The 19,696-nt window shown below is 48.7% G+C and overlaps 1 protein-coding gene across 1 annotated transcript in view; it reads left to right on the plus strand.

The window, feature by feature from the left end:
• The window catches only part of PLRG1 (pleiotropic regulator 1), a 128,749-nt gene that overhangs the window by 18,557 nt on the left and 90,496 nt on the right, over positions 1-19,696 (plus strand). Inside the window, exons 2-3 of the mRNA XM_063920516.1 lie at positions 4,376-4,482; positions 18,196-18,329. Of these exons, the coding sequence (XP_063776586.1) occupies positions 4,376-4,482; positions 18,196-18,329 (241 nt within the window). The remainder of the gene's footprint in view (positions 1-4,375; positions 4,483-18,195; positions 18,330-19,696) is intronic.

The raw sequence follows: 19,696 nt of genomic DNA on the forward strand, positions 1-19,696 counted from the left end.
AGAAGTTCAAGTTCAAAATGGAGTCACTCAGAGCAGTGATAGCGAACCTGGAAGAGGGGGACTTTATGGTATCCTTGGACATCAAGGATGCGTATCTCCACGTTCCAATTTACCCCTCACACCAGGGGTACCTCAGGTTCGTTGTACAAAACTGTCACTATCAGTTTCAGACGCTGCCGTTCGGATTGTCCACGGCACCTCGGATCTTTACAAAGGTAATGGCCGAGATGATGATTCTTCTTCGAAGAAAAGGCGTATTAATTATCCCATACTTGGACGATCTCCTAATAAGGGCGAGGTCCAGAGAACAGCTAGAGATGGGATTAGCACTGTCTCAAAAAGTGCTAAAACAGCACGGGTGGATTCTGAATATTCCAAAATCCCAGTTAATGCCGACAACTCGTCTGCTGTTCCTAGGGATGATTCTGGACACGGTTCAGAAAAAGGTTTTTCTCCCGGAGGAAAAAGCCAAGGAGTTATCCGAGCTTGTCAGGAACCTCCTAAAACCAGGAAAGGTGTCTGTACATCAATGCACAAGAGTCCTGGGAAAAATGGTGGCTTCTTACGAAGCAATTCCATTCGGCAGATTCCACGCAAGAATTTTCCAAAGGGATCTGTTGGACAAATGGTCAGGGTCGCATCTTCAGATGCACCTACGGATAACCCTGTCTCCAAGGACAAGGGTGTCTCTTCTGTGGTGGTTGCAGAGTCCTCATCTATTGGAGGGCCGCAGATTCGGCATACAGGATTGGATCCTGGTGACCACGGACGCCAGCCTGAGAGGCTGGGGAGCAGTCACACAAGGAAGAAACTTCCAGGGAGTATGGACGAGCCTGGAAACGTCTCTTCACATAAACATTCTGGAACTAAGAGCAATATACAATGCTCTAAGCCAGGCAGAACCTCTGCTTCAGGGAAAACCGGTGTTGATCCAGTCGGACAACATCACGGCAGTCGCCCATGTGAACAGACAGGGCGGCACAAGAAGCAGGAGTGCAATGGCAGAAGCTGCAAGGATTCTTCGCTGGGCAGAGAATCATGTGATAGCGCTATCAGCAGTGTTCATCCCGGGAGTGGACAACTGGGAAGCAGACTTCCTCAGCAGACACGATCTTCACCCGGGAGAGTGGGGACTTCATCCAGAAGTCTTCCACATGCTGGTAACCCGTTGGGAAAGACCAATGGTGGACATGATGGCGTCTCGCCTCAACAAAAAAACTGGACAGGTATTGCGCCAGGTCAAGAGATCCGCAGGCAATAGCTGTGGACGCGCTGGTAACGCCTTGGGTGTACCAGTCGGTGTATGTGTTTCCTCTTCTGCCTCTCATACCAAAAGTATTGAGAATTATACGGCAAAGAGGCGTAAGAACGATACTAGTGGTTCCGGATTGGCCAAGAAGGACTTGGTACCCGGAACTTCAAGAGATGATCACGGAAGATCCGTGGCCTCTACCTCTAAGGAGGGACTTGCTTCAGCAGGGTCCCTGTCTGTTTCAAGACTTACCGCGGCTGCGTTTGACGGCATGGCGGTTGAACGCCGGATCCTAATGGAAAAAGGCATGCCGGAAGAAGTCATTCCTACTTTGATTAAAGCAAGGAAAGAAGTAACCGTGCAACATTATCACCGAATTTGGCGAAAATATGTTGCGTGGTGCGAAGATCGGAGTGCTCCGACGGAGGAATTTCAACTGGGTCGATTCCTACATTTCCTGCAATCAGGATTGTCTATGGGTCTCAAATTGGGATCTATTAAGGTTCAAATTTCGGCCCTGTCGATTTTCTTTCAAAAAGAATTGGCTTCAGTCCCTGAAGTCCAGACCTTTGTGAAGGGAGTGCTGCATATACAGCCTCCTGTGGTGCCTCCAGTGGCACCGTGGGATCTCAATGTAGTTTTGGATTTTCTAAAATCTCATTGGTTTGAACCACTAAATAAGGTGGATTTGAAATATCTCACTTGGAAAGTGACCATGCTTCTAGCCCTGGCTTCTGCCAGGAGAGTGTCAGAATTGGCAGCTTTATCTTACAAAAGCCCATATCTGATTTTCCATTCGGACAGGGCAGAACTGCGGACTCGTCCGCATTTTCTCCCTAAGGTGGTGTCAGCATTTCATCTGAACCAGCCTATTGTAGTGCCTGCGGCTACAAGTGACTTGGAGGACTCCAAGTTACTGGAAGTTGTCAGAGCATTAAAAATATATATTGCAAGAACAGCTGGAGTCAGAAAATCTGACTCGTTGTTTATATTGTATGCACCCAACAAGATGGGTGCTCCTGCGTCTAAGCAGACGATTGCTCGTTGGATCTGTAGCACAATCCAACTGGCACATTCTGTGGCAGGCCTGCCACAGCCTAAATCTGTAAAGGCCCACTCCACAAGGAAGGTGGGCTCATCTTGGGCGGCTGCCCGAGGGGTCTCGGCATTACAACTTTGCCGAGCAGCTACGTGGTCAGGGGAGAACACGTTTGTAAAATTTTACAAATTTGATACTCTGGCTAAGGAGGACCTGGAGTTCTCTCATTCGGTGCTGCAGAGTCATCCGCACTCTCCCGCCCGTTTGGGAGCTTTGGTATAATCCCCATGGTCCTTTCAGGAACCCCAGCATCCACTAGGACGATAGAGAAAATAAGATTTTACTTACCGATAAATCTATTTCTCGGAGTCCGTAGTGGATGCTGGGCGCCCATCCCAAGTGCGGATTATCTGCATAAATTGTACATAGTTATTGTTAACTTATTCGGGTTATTGTTGTTGGAAGCCATCTTTCAGAGGCTCCGCTGTTATCATACTGTTAACTGGGTTTAGATCACAAGTTGTACGGTGTGATTGGTGTGGCTGGTATGAGTCTTACCCGGGATTCAAATCCTCCCTTATTGTGTACGCTCGTCCGGGCACAGTACCTAACTGGAGTCTGGAGGAGGGTCATGGGGGGAGGAGCCAGTGCACACCACCTGATCGGAAAAAGCTTTACTTTTTGTGCCCTGTCTCCTGCGGAGCCGCTATTCCCCATGGTCCTTTCAGGAACCCCAGCATCCACTACGGACTCCGAGAAATAGATTTATCGGTAAGTAAAATCTTATTTTTACATCCCGTAAGATTCATACTAGCTGGGATATCCAGGAGTCTGCCAGACTGGAGGAATTGGCAGCAGTGTGTAACGTGATCATTCACATTCTACTACTTTTGTAAAAGGGGGCTCCAACAGAGCTGAGATCTCAAGGGTGGGGATGTAATAAATAAAGGCACTTGCTGACGTACGTCTTCCCAATTGTACTGTCATTGGTTATGTAGTTGGACGTTAGGGTTCATTCGCCATGGGAACTACCCCTCCCCAATTATCCGGGCTTGGGACCCCCTATGCCAAGACCAATCCACAATTGAATCCTATATTAAAAGACAGTGTTTTGGACAAGTCTGCAGAATGAAGTCTGAACAAATACTATGGGGTGTATTCAATGCATGTCGGATCCTTTCCATTGGAAAGGATCCGACAATGCAGTATTCAATTATCTGCCAAATCCAACCGGATTTGGCTGTTCCCAACAATGCCAATCTGTCTTTTTTGAAAGTCGGATTGACATTGTCGGAAACGGGGCTAAAACCTGTCGGATTTGTCCGTGGAATCCGACAAAACACGTGGATCCGCGGCTAATCCGCCGATCCACGTGTTTTCCGACAAGTCGGAATTGCCAACCTGTCGGAATAACGGCAGCCCAATTGAATAGGTCGGAACACTATCTGACCTAAAAAAAAAGTCAGAAACTGCCGTCTTTCCAACAAGACAACAGTTCCGACTTCAATTGAACATCCCCCTTTACCAGTTCCTAAGTAACACTGGAAAATAGCTTGTGATGCACCAAAGAAAATATGGCTAAAGCAGATTGCCAAAGACCTTCAACCATTCCACTTCCCCATTGATGATGCCAAACAAGTCGCCCTAAACCACTCCCAGTGGTGTGCGATTATTTGAGATTCCCCACCTTAGACAATCGAGTCTTAAGGCTTCATTATAGAACCTAATGTATCATTCTGTGGGGGAGATGTATCAAGCCTTGGAGAGTGATATATGGAGACAATTCTGAAGACTGTTAGATAAATGACAGAAGCTGGTTCTCCAAAGCTTGATACATCTACCCCTGTGTGAGGTGTTGTAGCTGCATTTTTATCACAGAGATGCTGTTTTATTTGTTTATTTTTCCTCTGTTTTAGTTTGTTGTTCAAATTATGTCTTTTTAATGAAATATAGAAGTAAATGTGGTAAAGTCATATTTTACAGCTATACAGTATATAGTGTTTTATCAGCTTCCTTCTAGTTGAGCCCTTGAGAATTTAGTTCTGTGTCCCAGACCTCTAATTATAAATGAATTATGCTTGCAGGATGTTCAGAAACACTCCGTCCACACACTGGTTTTTAGATCTTTGAAGAGGACCCATGACATGTTTGTGGCTGACAATGCCAAGCCAATCCCAATTGATGAAGGGAGGTAAGATCAATATCCGATTGGGTTTAATAGCGCAGCTACGCCTTGATAGATGTTACCTCTTATCAATATAGCATGTACCTTTTAATGGGTTGTTAAGTAAATAACCAACCAACTGGAGTAAAAAAAAACAACACCCAGCCACTGTAGAAAAGAGTGTCATGAAAGGTGAGCTACTGACGGAAGCTGTAATTAGACCTAGTCTGAGTACATATTCACCACATACTGTTTGAGGAAGTCGTTAATTACTTCTGTCCTGCTGGCTCCTGTTTTTCTACACGGTAAATAATGGAGAGAAATAGCAGATTATCAATGTGCCCGCTGCGCAGGTTCAGGGGGAAAGCTTTGGATGATTATCTTGTCAAAACCTGTGAGTTAAATAATTATTGAGCACTCAGAAACCAACAGATTCTATATTTATATCTTTACGGAAACCCATCTATTCATAAGGCAGTAATAAATACTATGGGCTCCAAGTATCAAGCCAATTATGGTGGAAAGAGACCTTTTCCCACTCTTGTCTGTGGGTGGCCTTTCTGTGTGGTCGTCTGTCAAGGTCACATTGGGGGGGATGAGTGGAGGCAGAACAAGGGTGTGTATTCATGGAAATGAACCAGTACCAGGTGGACTATTCGACCTGTTAAGTAACCATGGTGTATTACTATACATATGGCTCTTTGGGGGCGATTCAATTGGTCTAGACGCCTGTAGCCATGGTGGACTCATATTTTATTTTTTTCCCCTCCTCCTGTGGTGTGAGAAGAAATGTGTGCAAAGTCTGTTGTTTGGGCACCCTAACCACCTCTTTAGACGGTTCAGCCACTTTACGCGGCTAAACCCGGTGCTTTTAGGAGCGTCAGTACAAATTGGCACCAGAATGGAGAAACAATTGAATTGCTCCGTCGAGCGCTTATTCATATAGGAGATCAGCAGGGGTCGCACAAAACATTTGAATTGCCACCTATGTACTGTTTGTTAGACCACTATGTATAATAACAGCACATAAGTACAGATGCCATCTTACTGGTCCTAGTGAATCACATGCACTGTTTTATTGTCATCACTTACAGCATGTCCTACTTTTTTTTTGCTCTTTCGTCTGTTCTTGTACTCGCTGTCATCTGATCCCTAATATGTTCTATAGCCATATAATTCTGCACATAGTGCTCACTGTAATTTAACGTATTTTTCTGCTGCGGGGTACACTGGGCTCCACAAGTCTGGACAATGGGGTGTAGAGTAGGATCTTGATCCGAGGCACCAACAGGCTCAAAGCTTTGACTGTTCCCAGAATGCACGCGCCGCCTCCTATATCACCACGCCTACCAGCACAGGAGCTCAGTTTGTTAGTTGGTGCTGCAGTAAGCAGGCACTTAACAGAGGGGCTGCTCCAAGCAGCCCTAAGAAAAGTTTTTTATGAGGTAAAAAGTGAAGACTTCAAGGGCAGCAGCAGGGGTAAATGTCTTCTGACATTCTCTGCTGCAGCTCCAGCTCTCCCCTGCGGCGCTATACACTCCCGAGCCCTGGTTGCCGGGTACCTACAGCGGAGGCTCCGGTTTACTTCACGTTAAGCACACACGGCTGGGGCTCTCCAGGTTCGCGTGGCTGCGCTTCGGGAGGTGGTAAGTGGGTCCCGCTCGCGGGACCCGTTCTTTATCGCGATCCGGCGCAGTCAGTGGGAGGCGGGTCGCCCGCGCTGGCGGTGTACACTGTGGCAGTACAGGCAATCCCACTAGATCACCATGGCATGGGCGCAGGTCAGGTTTTCTATTTAAAACAGATTTTAATATTGCCCACAGTATCCCGTGGTTTTGCCAGCAAGGGGGATAAGGCTTAGACCTGAAGCCCTTCCCCCAGCCCCAGGGCGCCATTTCCAGCAAGTGTTCCCGCCCTGGAGCTGCATCTCTGTCTTTCCTCACTCCCTGTCAGTGTCTGCGGCGCCATTACTCCTCAGCTCACTGTTCCTGAGACTGCTTGGGCAAATCCTCCTATGTAAAGCCGCCTGGTTGTCAGCGCTGTGCCTTTACATGACACTTCAGTATTCTACCTGCCTTTCTCTGACGTCCTAAGTGGATGCTGGGACTCCGTAAGGACCATGGGGATTAGCGGCTCCACAGGAGACTGGGCACAACTAAAGAAAGCTTTAGGACTACCTGGTGTGCACTGGCTCCTCCCACTAAGACCCTCCTCCAGACCTCAGTTAGATTTCTGTGCCCGGCTGAGCTGGATGCACACTAGGGGCTCTCCTGAGCTCCTAGAAAGAAAGTATATTTAGGTTTTTTATTTTACAGTGAGATCTGCTGGCAACAGACTCACTGCAACGAGGGACTAAGGGGAGAAGAAGCGAACCTACCTAACAGGTGGTAGTTTGGGCTTCTTAGGCTACTGGACACCATTAGCTCCAGAGGGATCGACCGCAGGACCCGACCTTGGTGTTCGTTCCCGGAGCCGCGCCGCCGTCCCCCTTACAGAGCCAGAAGCATGTATAGTCCAGAAAATCGGCGGCAGAAGACTTCGGTCTTCACCAAGGTAGTGCACAGCACTGCAGCTGTGCGCCATTGCTCCTCATGTACACCTCACACTCCGGTCACTGATGGGTGCAGGGCGCTGGGGGGGGGCGCCCTGAGGGCAATATAAGACACCTTAGCTGGCAAATAATCACAATATATAGCCCCAGAGGCTATATATGTGATAAATACCCCTGCCAGATTCCATAAAAAAGCGGGAGAAAAGTCAGCGAAAAAGGGGCGGAGCTATCTCCCTCAGCACACTGGCGCCATTTTCTCTTCAGTGCAGCTGGAAGAAAGCTCCCCAGGCTCTCCCCTGTAGTTTTCAGGCTCAAAGGGTTAAAAAGAGAGGGGGGGGCACTAAATTTAGGCGCAATATATGTATACAAGCAGCTATTGGGGGAAAAATCACTCAGTTATAGTGTTAATCCCTGCATTATATAGCGCTCTGGTGTGTGCTGGCATACTCTCTCTCTGTCTCCCCAAAGGACTTTGTGGGGTCCTGTCCTCAGTTAGAGCATTCCCTGTGTGTGTGCGGTGTGTCGGTACGGCTGTGTCGACATGTTGGATGAGGAAGGTTACGTGGAGGCGGAGCAGAGGCCGATAAATGGGATGTCACCCCCTGTGGGGCCGACACCAGAGTGGATGGATAGGTGGAAGGTATTAACCGACAATGTCAACTCCTTACATAAAAGGCTGGATGACGTAACAGCTGTGGGACAGACGGCTTCTCAGCCCGCGCCTGCCCAGGCGTCTCAAAGGCCATCAGGGGCTCAGAAAAACGCCCGTTACCTCAGATGGCAGACACAGAGGTCGACACGGAGTCTGACTCCAGTGTCAACGAGGTTGAGACATATACACAATCCACTAGGAACATCCGTTACATGATCTCGGCAATGAAAAATGTGTTACGCATTTCTGACATGAACCCAAGTACCACATAAAAGGGGTTTTATTTTTGGGGAGAAAAAGCAGCCAGTGTTTTGTTCCCCCATCAGATGAATGAATGAAGTGTGTAAAGAAGCGTGGGTTCCCCCGATAAGAAACTGGTAATTTCTAAAAAGTTACTGATGTCGTACCCTTTCCCGCCAGAGGATAGGTCACGTTGGGAGATATCCCTTAGGGTGGATAAGGCGCTCACACGTTTGTCAAAAAAGGTGGCACTGCCGTCTTAGGATACGGCCACCTTGAAGGAGCCTGCTGATAAAAAGCAGGCGGCTATCCTGAAGTCTGTATATACACACTCAGGTTATATACTGTGACCTGCAATTGCCTCAGCATAAATAGTGCTGCTGCAGCGTGGTCTGATACCCTGTCAGATAATATAATACTAAGACAGTGATAATATTTTGCTAACATAGAGCATATTAAAGACGTCGTCTTATATATAAAGGATGCACAGAGGGATATTTGCCGGCTGGCATCCAGAATTAATGTAATGTCCATTTGCCAGGAGGGTATTAGAAACCCGGCAGTGGACAGGTGATGCTGCCTGTAAAAGGCACATGGAGATTCTGCCTTATAAGGGTGAGGAATTGTTTGGGGATGGTCTCTGGGACCTCGTATCCACAGCAACAGCTGGGAAGAAATTTTTTTTACCTCCGGTTTCCTCACAGCCTAAGAAAGCACCGTATTTTCAGGTACAGTCCTTTCGGCTTCAGAAAAGCAAGCGGGTCAAAGGCGCTTCCTTTCTGCACAGAGACAAGGGAAGAAGGTAAAAGCTGCACCAGCAGCCAGTTCCCAGGATCAAAAATCTTCCCCCGCTTCCTCTGAGTCCACCGCATGACGCTGGGGCTCCACAGGTGGAGACAGGTGCGGTAGGGGCGCGTCTCGGGAACTTAAGGGACCAGTGGGCTTGCCCACAGGTGGATCCCTAGGTTCTGCAAATAGTATCACAGGGATACAGGCTGGAGTTCGAGGCGACTCCCCCTCGCCATTACCTCACATCAGCCTTGCCTGCTGCCTCGGAGAAAGGTAGTACTGGGGGCAATTCACAAGCTGTACTTCCAGCAGGTGAAATCAAGGTACCCCTCCTTCAACAAGGACGGGGTTACTATTCCAAAATGTTGTGGTACCGAAACCAGACGGTTCGGTGAGACCCATTCTAAAATTGAAAGCCTTGAACACTTATATACGAAGGTTCAAGTTCAAAATGGAATCGCTCAGGGCGATTATTGCAAGCCTGGAGAATTTCAGGGTATCACTGGACATCAAGGATGCTTACCTGCATGTCCCTATTTACCCTCTTCACCAGGAGTACCTCAAAATTGTGGTACAGGATTGTCATTACCAATTCCAGACGTTGCCGTTGGTCTGTCCCCGGCACCGAGGGTATTTACCAAGGTAATGGCCGAAATAATTATCCCGTACTTGGACGATCTCCTTATAAAGGCGAGGTCCAGGGAGCAGTTGTTCGTCGGAGTAGCACTATCTCGGTAAGTGCTACAACAGCACGGCTGGTTTCTGAATATTCCAAAGTCGCAGATGGTTCCTACGATGCGTCTACTGTTCCTGGGTATGGTTCTGGACACAGAACAGGATAAAAAGGGTTTCTCCTGGAGGAGAAGTCCAAGAAGTTGTCGTCTCTAGACAGAGACCTCCTAATACAGATACAGGTGTCGGTGCATCAATGCACGCGAGCCCTGGGAAAGATGGTAGCTTCTTACGAAGAAATTCCATTCGCCAGGTTCCATGCAAGGATCTTCCAGTGGGATCTGTGGGACAAGTGGTCCGGGTCGCATCTTCAGATGCATCGGCGGATAACCCTGTCTCCAAGGGCCAGGGTGTCGCTGTTGTGGTGGCTGCAGAGTGCTCATCTTCTAGGGGGCCGCAGATTCGGCATACAGGACTGGGTCCTGGTGACCACGGATGCCAGCCTTCGAGGCTGGGGGGCAGTCACACAGGGAAGAAACTTCCAAGGCTATGGAAAAGTCAGGAGACTTCCCTACACATAAATATTCTGGAACTAAGGGCCATTTACAATGCCCTAAGTCAGGCTAGACCCCTGCTTCAACACCGTCCGGTGCTGATCCAGTCAGACAACATCACGGCGGTCGCTCATGTAAACCGACAGGGCGGCGCAAGAAGCAGGATGGCGATGGCAGAAGCCACAAGGATTCTCCGATGGGCGGAAAATCATGTGTTAGCACTGTCAGCAGTGTTCGTTCCCGGAGTGGACAACTGGGAAGCAGACTTTCTCAGCAGACACGACCTCCACCCGGGAGAGTGGGGACTTCATCCAGAAGTCTTCCAAATGATTGTACACCGTTGGGAAAGGCCACAGGTGGACATAATGGCGTTCCGCCTCAACAAACAGCTACAAAGATATTGCGCCAGGTCAAGGGACCCTCAGGCGATAGCTGTGGACGCTCTGGTAACACCGTGGGTGTACCAGTTGGTGTATGTGTTTCCTTCTCTGCCTCTCTTACCCAGGGTAATGAGAATAATAAGAAGGAGAGGAGTAAGAACTATACTCATTGTTCCGGGTTGGCCAAAAAGAGTTTGGTACCCAGAACTCCAAGAAATGATCTCAGAGGACCCATGGCATCTGCCGCTCAGATAGGACCTGCTGCAGCAGGGGGCCTGTCTGTTCCAAGACGTACCGTGGCTACGTTTGACGGCCTGGCGGTTGAACGCCGGATCCTGAAGGAAAAGGGCATTCCGGAGGAAGTTATCCCTACGCTATTTAAAGCTAGGACAGAAGTGAACGCAAACCATTATCACCGCATATGGCGGAAATAGGTTGCGTGCTGTGAGGCCAGGAAGGCCCCAAAGGAGAAATTTCAGCTAGGTCGATTTCTGCACTTCCTACAGTCAGAGGTGACTATGGGCCTAAAATTGAGTTCCATTAAGGTCCAGATTTCGGCTCTATCGATTTCTTCCAAAATAGAACTGGCTTCACTGCCTGAAGTTCAGACTTTTGTTAAGGGAGTGCTGCATAGTCAGCCCCGTTTGTGCCTCAAGTGGCACCGTGGGATCTCAACGTTGTGTTGGATTTCCTGAAGTCGCATTGGGTTGAGCCACTTAAATCCGTGGAGCTACAATACCTCACGTGGAAAGTGGTCATGCTGTGGGCCTTGGCGTCGGCCAGGCGTGTATCAGAATTGGCGGCTTTGTCATTCAAAAGCCCTTATCTGTATTTTATATGGCTAAGGCGGAATTGAGGACTCGTTCCCAATTCCTTCCTAAGGTGGTATCAGTTTTTCATGTGAACCAACCTGTTGTGGTGCCTGCGGCTACTTGGGACTTGGAGGATTCCAAGTTACTGGACGTAGTCAGGGCCCTGAAAAGTATATGTTTCCAGGACGGCTGGAGTCAGGAAAACTGACTCGCTATTTATCCTGTATGCACCCTACAAGCTGGGTGCTCCTGCTTCTAAGCAGACTATTGCTCGCTGGATCTGTAGCACGATTCAACTTGCACATGCTGCGGCTGGACTGCCGCACCCTAAATCGGTAAAAGCCCATTCCACGAGGAAAGGGGCTCTTCTTGGGCGGCTGCCCGAGGGGTCTCGGCTTTACAACTTTTGCCGAGCTGTTACTTGGTCGGGTTCAAACACTTTTACAAGTTTGATACCCTGGCGGAGGAGGACCTAGAGGTTGCTCATTCGGTGCTGCAGAGTCATCCGCACTCTCCCGCCCGTTTGGGAGCTTTGGTATAATCCCCATGGTCCTTACGGAGTCCCAGCATCCACTTAGGACGTCAGAGAAAATAAGATTTTACTCACCGGTAAATCTATTTCTCGTAGTCCGTAGTGGATGCTGGGCGCCCATCCCAAGTGCGGATTGTCTGCAATACTTGTTTATAGTTATTGCTTAACTAAAGGGTTATTGTTGAGCCATCTGTTGAGAGGCTCAGTTATATTTCATACTGTTAACTGGGTATAGTATCACGAGTTATACGGTGTGATTGGTGTGGCTGGTATGAGTCTTACCCGGGATTCAAAAATCCTACCTTATTGTGTCAGCTCTTCCGGGCACAGTATCCTAACTGAGGTCTGGAGGAGAGTCTTAGTGGGAGGAGCCAGTGCACACCAGGTAGTCCTAAAGCTTTCTTTAGTTGTGCCCAGTCTCCTGCGGAGCCGCTAATCCCCATGGTCCTTACGGAGTCCCAGCATCCACTACGGACTACGAGAAATAGATTTACCGGTGAGTAAAATCTTATTTTTTAGTCAGTGTTAGTTACGAAAGAGTGCATTTAGTCAGTAGTTTATAGTACAATTACCCTGTGATATACATCCAGTTTCATACTGTGTAGTGTTATATCTATTGACTATATAGCTGTGTAAGCTAGTCCAGTGCAGTATTATTGTCTGTAATAACCTCTGCATTGTACAAACTGTGACTATTTGTGTGTGCATTGATAGCTGAGTGGTGTCCATCTCGTGTCTTTCACTCAACTTGCTATCCCTATATTCTATAACCTGAGGGGGCTTGGTGCGTCAGGTGTTATTTAATATAGGATTTTCACAAAGATATACTGTATTACGTATTTTTCTCTGTGATTTAGTCACCATATCTCTCCTTTATCTCTGCTGGTGCTGACTACACTGCGCAGGGGTTTGGGTTTAGGGATATAGAGGCACATTTACTAAGCAGTGATAATAGTGGAGAAGTGAGCCAGTGGAGAAACTTCCCCATCAACCAATCAGCACTGAAGTAACATCTATAATTTGCATACTATAAAATGATACAGATCTTCTGATTGGTTGATGGGGAAATTTCTCCACTGGCTCACTTCTCCTCTCATCACCGCTTAGTAAATGTACCCCATAGTGCTGCTAATAATTGTACTGTATTACCTCATACTGCAAGTTATATCATGTCTGCTTCTGAGGGTAACGGTTCTGGGGCGGAACACACTGCTGGTGTTGCTGAAGCCACAGGCACATATGGGGAGAATATAGCAGCTGTGGGCTCTGGTTCTGGGGGCTCTTTGCCCCCCAGTGGGACTGTGGCAACGGAGGCACATACTGACCCTCCGTGGGCCGCTTTTTCCACGCTTCTGCATACGCTAGTTCATAAACTAACACCCCCTATGGGACCACCAATGCTGGTACAACCGTATGTGGTCCCTGCAGCTAACCCGTCGTAAAGAAGTTGAACCAGTCCCTGACTACTAAAAAGTCTGACCATCACTCGCCTAAGTCCAAGAGGTTCTCTAAGCGAGCGCTCGTCTCCTCACAATCCACTGCTGTCACTGACGCCTCGTCTGATGAAGACAGCACATACACTGACCCCACAGGTTCTGACTCAGATACGGCTGATGGGGAGGGTAGTTCACATGTGGATGTTCCTGATCTTTTGGAGGCTATTAAGTTAATTCTGCAGATTACAGATGATCCCGAGCCATCCGTTCCTCCTAAGAAACCAGATAGGTTCAAGCGTCAGAAGGTGATTAAACAAGTTTTACCTCACTCTGACCACCTAGTGGATATACGTCAGGAACCCTGGCAAAGCCCGGGTACGAAGTTTGTGCATCAAAAGAAGATGCTGGCTCGCTATCCCCTCGCGCCAGAGCTGTCTAAGAATTGGGAAACGCCTCCTCCAGTAGACTCACATGGATGTACCTGTCACTACTGTCGCGCCTCTAAAAGAGCCTATGGATAAACGTGTCGAGGGTTGTCTAAAAGCGATTTACACCCTCACGGGTGCTGCACAAAGGCCCACTATTGCAGCTACATGGGCGGCAGAGGCTATTTAAGCATGGGCCTTGGAGTTAGAAGCTGAAATCTCCTCTGACCATGCTAGACAATGCTTGTCATATATTGTCACAGCTTCTCGCTATATTAAAGATACCGGTATCCTAGCAGCCAAGGCCTCTACTACGTCAGTCCTGGCTCGCAGGATATTGTGGCTGAGATCCTGGTCTGTGGATCTGGACTCTAGAAAAACCCTGGAGGTACTCCCTTTCAAGGGGGATGTTCTGTTTGGGGATGACTTAAATAAGATAGTGGCTGACTTGGCTACTGCCAAAACTGCCTGTCTGCCTAATACAGCTCCAACTGTGTCGAAGGCCAAAGGCACGTCCTTTCGCCCCTTTCGTCCTTCAGGTAAAGCAAAAGGTCAGGCGTACCACAAGCAGGCCCGCACTTCCAAACCTGGTAAGCCGAAGCCCAAAATAGCCTGGGCTGCCCGTCAGCCAGCAGCCAAGACCGATAAGCCTGCCGCATGACGGGGCGTGCCTCCCCCTTGGGGATCCCAGGGTGGGGGGCCGGCTTCTAGGGTATACCCAGGAATGGTTGAAGACCACTTCAGATGCATGGGTACGGGAAGTCGTCACTCGAGGTTACGCCATAGCCTTCAAAAACCGACCCCCTCATCGATTTTGCCAGACAGACGTCCCGTCGGACCAGACAAAGGCAAACACTCTGCATTCGGTGGTACAGACCCTCCTGGATACAGAAGTCGTAGTACAGGTGCCTCTTGCTCAGAGGGGCCGGGGGTACTATTCTCCGCTGTTTCTAGTCCCGAAACCGAATGGGTCCTCCCGGCCCATTCTCAACCTCAAGGCACTGAACAAGTTTGTGAAGGTTTCCAAGTTCCGTATGGAAACCCTTCGCTCTATAGTTCTGGCCTTGGAACCTGGGGACTACATGGTCTCCCTGGACATACAGGATGCTTACCTGCATATTCCTATAGCAGTGTCACATCGACGATACCTGAGGTTCGCTATTGGCAACCTCCATTACCAGTTTCGGGCGTTACCTTTTGGTTTAACAACGGCTCCGCGAGTCCTCACCAAAGTTATGGCGGTGTGATGGTGGTACTCCGCCGTCAAGGGGTCAGGATACTGCCGTATCTGGATGACTTGTTAATCCTGGCAAATTCCCCAGATCTTCTCCTGCTTCATCTGGATATGATGGTCCGGTTTCTACAAGCCCACGGGTGGCTCATCAACTGGAAGAAATCCTCCCTGGTCCCTGCTCAGAGCATGGTGCATCTGGGAGCGCTGTTGGACACTCACAACCAGAGGTTGTTCTTGTCTCAGGAGAAAGTCCTGAAACTTCAGGACAGGATTCGTTGCTTCCTTTCTAGTCCGCAAGTGTCGATACATTCGGCAATGCAGGTGCTGGGCCTCATGGTATCAGCATTCGACATGGTGGAGTATGCTCAATTCCATTCTCGCCCCCTCCAGAAGCTGATTCTAGCCAAGTGGGACGGCCTGCCTCACCGGATCAGGTCTCAAATGATCTCTTTGACTCCGGAGGTCCGTCTGTCGCTGCTCTGTTGGCTCCAGGACTGACAATTGTGCAGAGGCCGTCCCTTCTGGACATCCAACTGGGTCCTGTTGACGACAGATGCCAATCTAAGAGGTTGGGGTGCGGTGCTGGAGCAGCACTCCTTGCAGGGTCGGTGGCCCAAGAAGGAATCTCTCCTCTCGATCAACATTCTGGAATTGCGGGCTGTCTTCAATGCGTTGAACCTAGCCCAGCATTTGATTCAGAACCGTCCTGTTCAAGTACAGTCGGACAACGCCACCACAGTGGCTTACATAAATCATCAAGGTGGCACTCGAAGCCGTTTGGCAATGAAGGAAGCCTCACGGATTCTACGTTGGGCAGAACGCCATCTACCGGCAAAATCGCCAATATTCATTCCGGGAGTCCTGAATTGGGAAGCGGACTTTCTCAGTCGTCAGGACGTGCATGCCGGCGAGTGGGGCCTCCATCCAGAAGTGTTTCAACTCCTCGTGGAAAGGTGGGGTCTTCCAGATGTGGATCTGATGGCGTCTCGACACAATCACAAGGTTCCGGTCTTCGGAGCAAGGACAAGGGATCCTCGAGCAGCATTCGTGGACGCGCTGGCAGTGCCGTGGAGGTTTCGGCTGCCGTACGTGTTCCCTCCGGTGTCACTCCTGCCCAGGGTAATTTGGAAGTTCAAGCAAGAAAAAGGAAATCTCCTTCTCATAGCTCCGGCGTGGCCCAGACGGCACTGGTTCTTAGACCTACAAGGCCTATTGTCAGAGCGTCCACTTCTACTTCCACAATGCCCAGACCACCTCGTTGAGGCCCCCTGTGTCTACCAGGACCTAGCCCGGCTGTCTTTGACGGCGTGGCTCTTGAAACTTCAGTCTTAAGAGCTAAGGGTTTTTCTGAAAAGGTCATTAAAACTATGTTGCGGGCCCGGAAACCGGCCTCTTCTCGTATTTACCATCGGGTCTGGCATTCCTACTTTGTTTGGTGCGCATCTAACCATTATGACGCTTCCAAGTTTAGTACAGCCAAACTTTTGGCTTTTCTACAGCAGGGCCTAGATTTAGGCCTGCGTCTGGCCTCCCTCAAGGTTCATATTTCTGCCTTGTCGGTGTGGTTTCAGAGAAAAATTGCGACTTTACATGATGTTCATACTTTCACTCAGGGTGTGTTGCGTATCCAACCTCCCTATGTCCCGCCTGTGGCTCCTTGGGACTTGTCGGTGGTTTTGGAGGCGTTGCAGGAGCCTCCATTTGAACCTCTTGGTTCAGCTGACCTTCAGTGGCTTTCCCTTAAGGTGGTGTTCTTGCTGGCTATTGCCTCTGCTAGAAGAGTGTCGGATTTGGGTGCCTTGTCTTGTAGTTCCCCATATCTGATTTTTCACCGTGACCGGGCGGTTCTTAGGACTCGTCCCGGATATTTACCTAAGGTGGTTTCTTCGTTCCACCTTAATCAGGAGATTGTGGTTCCAGCTTTTGTCTCTCCTGATTTGTCTCCCAAAGAGAGGTCTTTGGATGTGGTACGGGCTCTCCGTATCTATGTGAAGAGAACTGCTTCTATTCGAAAGTCTGATTCTCTTAGTTTCGTTTGGATTTCACAAACGTGGCTGGCCTGCTCACAAGCAGACCCTGGCCAGGTGGATTAGAATGGTGATTGCGCCAATGGTGATTGGTCTGTCAGCACCTGTTCACATTACGGCCCATTCTACTCGGTCTGTTGGACCTTCTTGGGCGGCCCAACGTGGTGCGACCCTTGACCAATTGTGCAAGGCGGCTATGTGGTCCTCCGGGAACACGTTCATAAGGTTCTATGCCTTCGATACTGCCGCTTCCCAGGATGCTTCCTTTGGACTCCGGGTTCTTGTGCCCGCTACAGTGCGTCCCCTCCCATAAGGAACTGCTTTAGGACATCCCCATTGTCCAGACTTGTGGAGCCCAGTGTACTCCGCAGCAGAAAACTAGTTTTATGGTAAGAACTTACCCTTGTTAAAACTCTTTCTGTGAGTTACACTGGGCTCCACAAGGCGCCCACCCTGACGCAGTTAGCTTCTTTGGGCTGATATTTCATTAGCCGCTGACACTTCTCTTGTCGTGAGAGTGTGGTGTATGTGGCTACTAACCGTTGTCGTCTCTTTTCCTGCTACTGCTTTGGGCTGGTTAACTAAACTGAGCTCCTGTGCTGGGAGGCGGGGTTAATAGAGGAGGCGGCGCTGTGCATTCTAGGAACAGTCAAAGCTTTGAGCCTGTTGGTGCCTCGGATCAAGATCCTACTCTACACCCCATTGTCCAGACTTGTGGAGCCCAGTGTACCTCGCAGAAAGAGTTTTAACAAGGGTAAGTTCTTACCATAAAACTCGTTATTTTTAACTGAGACCTGCTGTTTTTGTCACCATGGGATTCAGGATCAGTGGAAAAGGGACACATGGATCATCGAACTGAGTGCACTGGAATCAAATCGTCACGTCTGTTATATGTGCAGTATAAATCCTCTGTATGTACTGTATGTTCCATGTATAATTCAGTAGTGTGCAAGTGACCTTACAGTGAAAAACTTCCATGGTCATACCTCGGGCATTGTGACTACGTTACATATGAATGCATGGAGGAATCCATTTTAAAATTTGTTCCAACAATACCACAGCAGGAATATCCCAATCATCTGCAAATACTTACCAGTTGGGGGAAGTACTGTAGATGTAATAAACAGGATAGCGATTCCCTTTGTTAGGTAGGAGTTACTTTATATGCTCCTGTTGTGTTGGCTGCATTGCTGCTAATGTGTCAGATGCCAGCTAATAAGATATCATCGCTCTGCATTTACGTGGTGAATCAGTGGATTGGCTGTAACCTTGGCTGAAAACAAAGTCAAATAATGTGAGCTTCTGTTAGTGGAGGTAGACTAGAGATTACTTAAGAACAAACCATAAATAAGTAATTGAAAGCGTTTTACTTAATGAAAATGTCACTAGTTTTAGGAATATATGTATATACAGTTCTGTGTTTCTCTCCTTGCCAGCCACAAACTGAAAATGGGAGTGAAATTACGGACAGAATACGGACCTGTGCTTCACATGCCCATACTGAAGGAAAACCGTGAGAAAGGGCTTCATGTGATGGGCGACCCATATGATCATTATTCCAGTAGTCAAGGTTGGTATTTTCCTTTTGTGTATTTATTATAATTAGGAAATAATATATTATTAGGAAATAATATAGCTATAATTACTTTCCAGGTAAGCAGTGTAATCATCTATTGTCGTGTCCCTTCATTTTTCTCTATTCTCGTCACTATTTTGCAGCTTGGGTAGGAAGTGCCATTTTTACTGTCAGTATTACTGGCAGAACAAGCACAACATTTTAACAATGATACAAATGGTATTGTAACCTGTGATAGTAATGTTGACCATATTGCTGTAATAATCCAATTTCTCTTACATTCTAGAGGATGCTGGGGACTCCGTAAGGACCACGGGGGTATAGACGGGCTCCGCAGGAGACATGGGCACTATAAAGAACTTTAGAATGGGTGTGCACTGGCTCCTCCCTCTATGCCCCTCCTCCAGACCTCAGTTAGATCCTGTGCCCAGAGGAGACTGGGTGCATTACAGGGAGCTCTCCTGAGTTTCTCTGAAAAAAGAATTTTGTTAGGTTTATTATTTTCAGGGAGCACTGCTGGCAACAGGCTCCCTGCATCTTGGGACTGAGGAGAGAGAAGCAGACCTACTTAAACGATAGGCTCTGCTTCTTGGGCTACTGGACACCATTCGCTCCAGAGGGAGTCGGAACGCAGGTCTCCCCTCGCCGTTCGTCCCAGAGCCGCGCCGCCGTCCTCCTCACAGAGCCGGATGATAGAAGCCGGGTGAATATAAGAAGAAAGAAGACTTTAAAGGTGGCAGAAGACTTCAGATCTTCTCTGAGGTAACGCTGCGCGCCATTGCTCCCACACACAACACACACGGCAGGCACTGATGGGCGCAGGGGGGGCGCCCTGGGCAGCAATTTTAAACCTCTAGGACTGGCTAAAATGAATATATAGGCTCCGAGGGCTGTATATAGTAAATCCCCCGCCAGTATTTAAAAAATCGAGCGGGACTGAAGCCCACCACTGAGAAGCCCACCACTGAGGGGGCGAAGCTTGATCCCTCAGCACTAACCAGCGCCATTTTCTCCACAGACACTGCAAGAAGCTGGCGCCCCGGACTCTCCCCTGCTGAACACGGTGACACAGGGCAGAAAAGAGGGGGGGGGGGGGGCACTTGTAAGGCGCAGTGGGTGTATTGTATGCACATAATTATATAAAAGCGCTATTTATCTGGGAATTGGTTTTTCCAGTGTCAGTTGGCGCTGGGTGTGTGCTGGCATACTCTCTCTGTCTCTCCAAAGGGCCTTATTGGGGATCTGTCTCCATATAAATATCCCTGTGTGTGTGGGGGTGTCGGTACGAGTGTGTCGGCATGTCTGAAGCGGCAGGCTCTTCTAAGGAGGAGGTCGAGGAGATGATTGTGGTGTCTCCGTCG

The sequence above is a fragment of the Pseudophryne corroboree genome, chromosome 1 (assembly GCF_028390025.1).
Source record: "Pseudophryne corroboree isolate aPseCor3 chromosome 1, aPseCor3.hap2, whole genome shotgun sequence".
NCBI lineage: Eukaryota > Metazoa > Chordata > Amphibia > Anura > Myobatrachidae > Pseudophryne > Pseudophryne corroboree.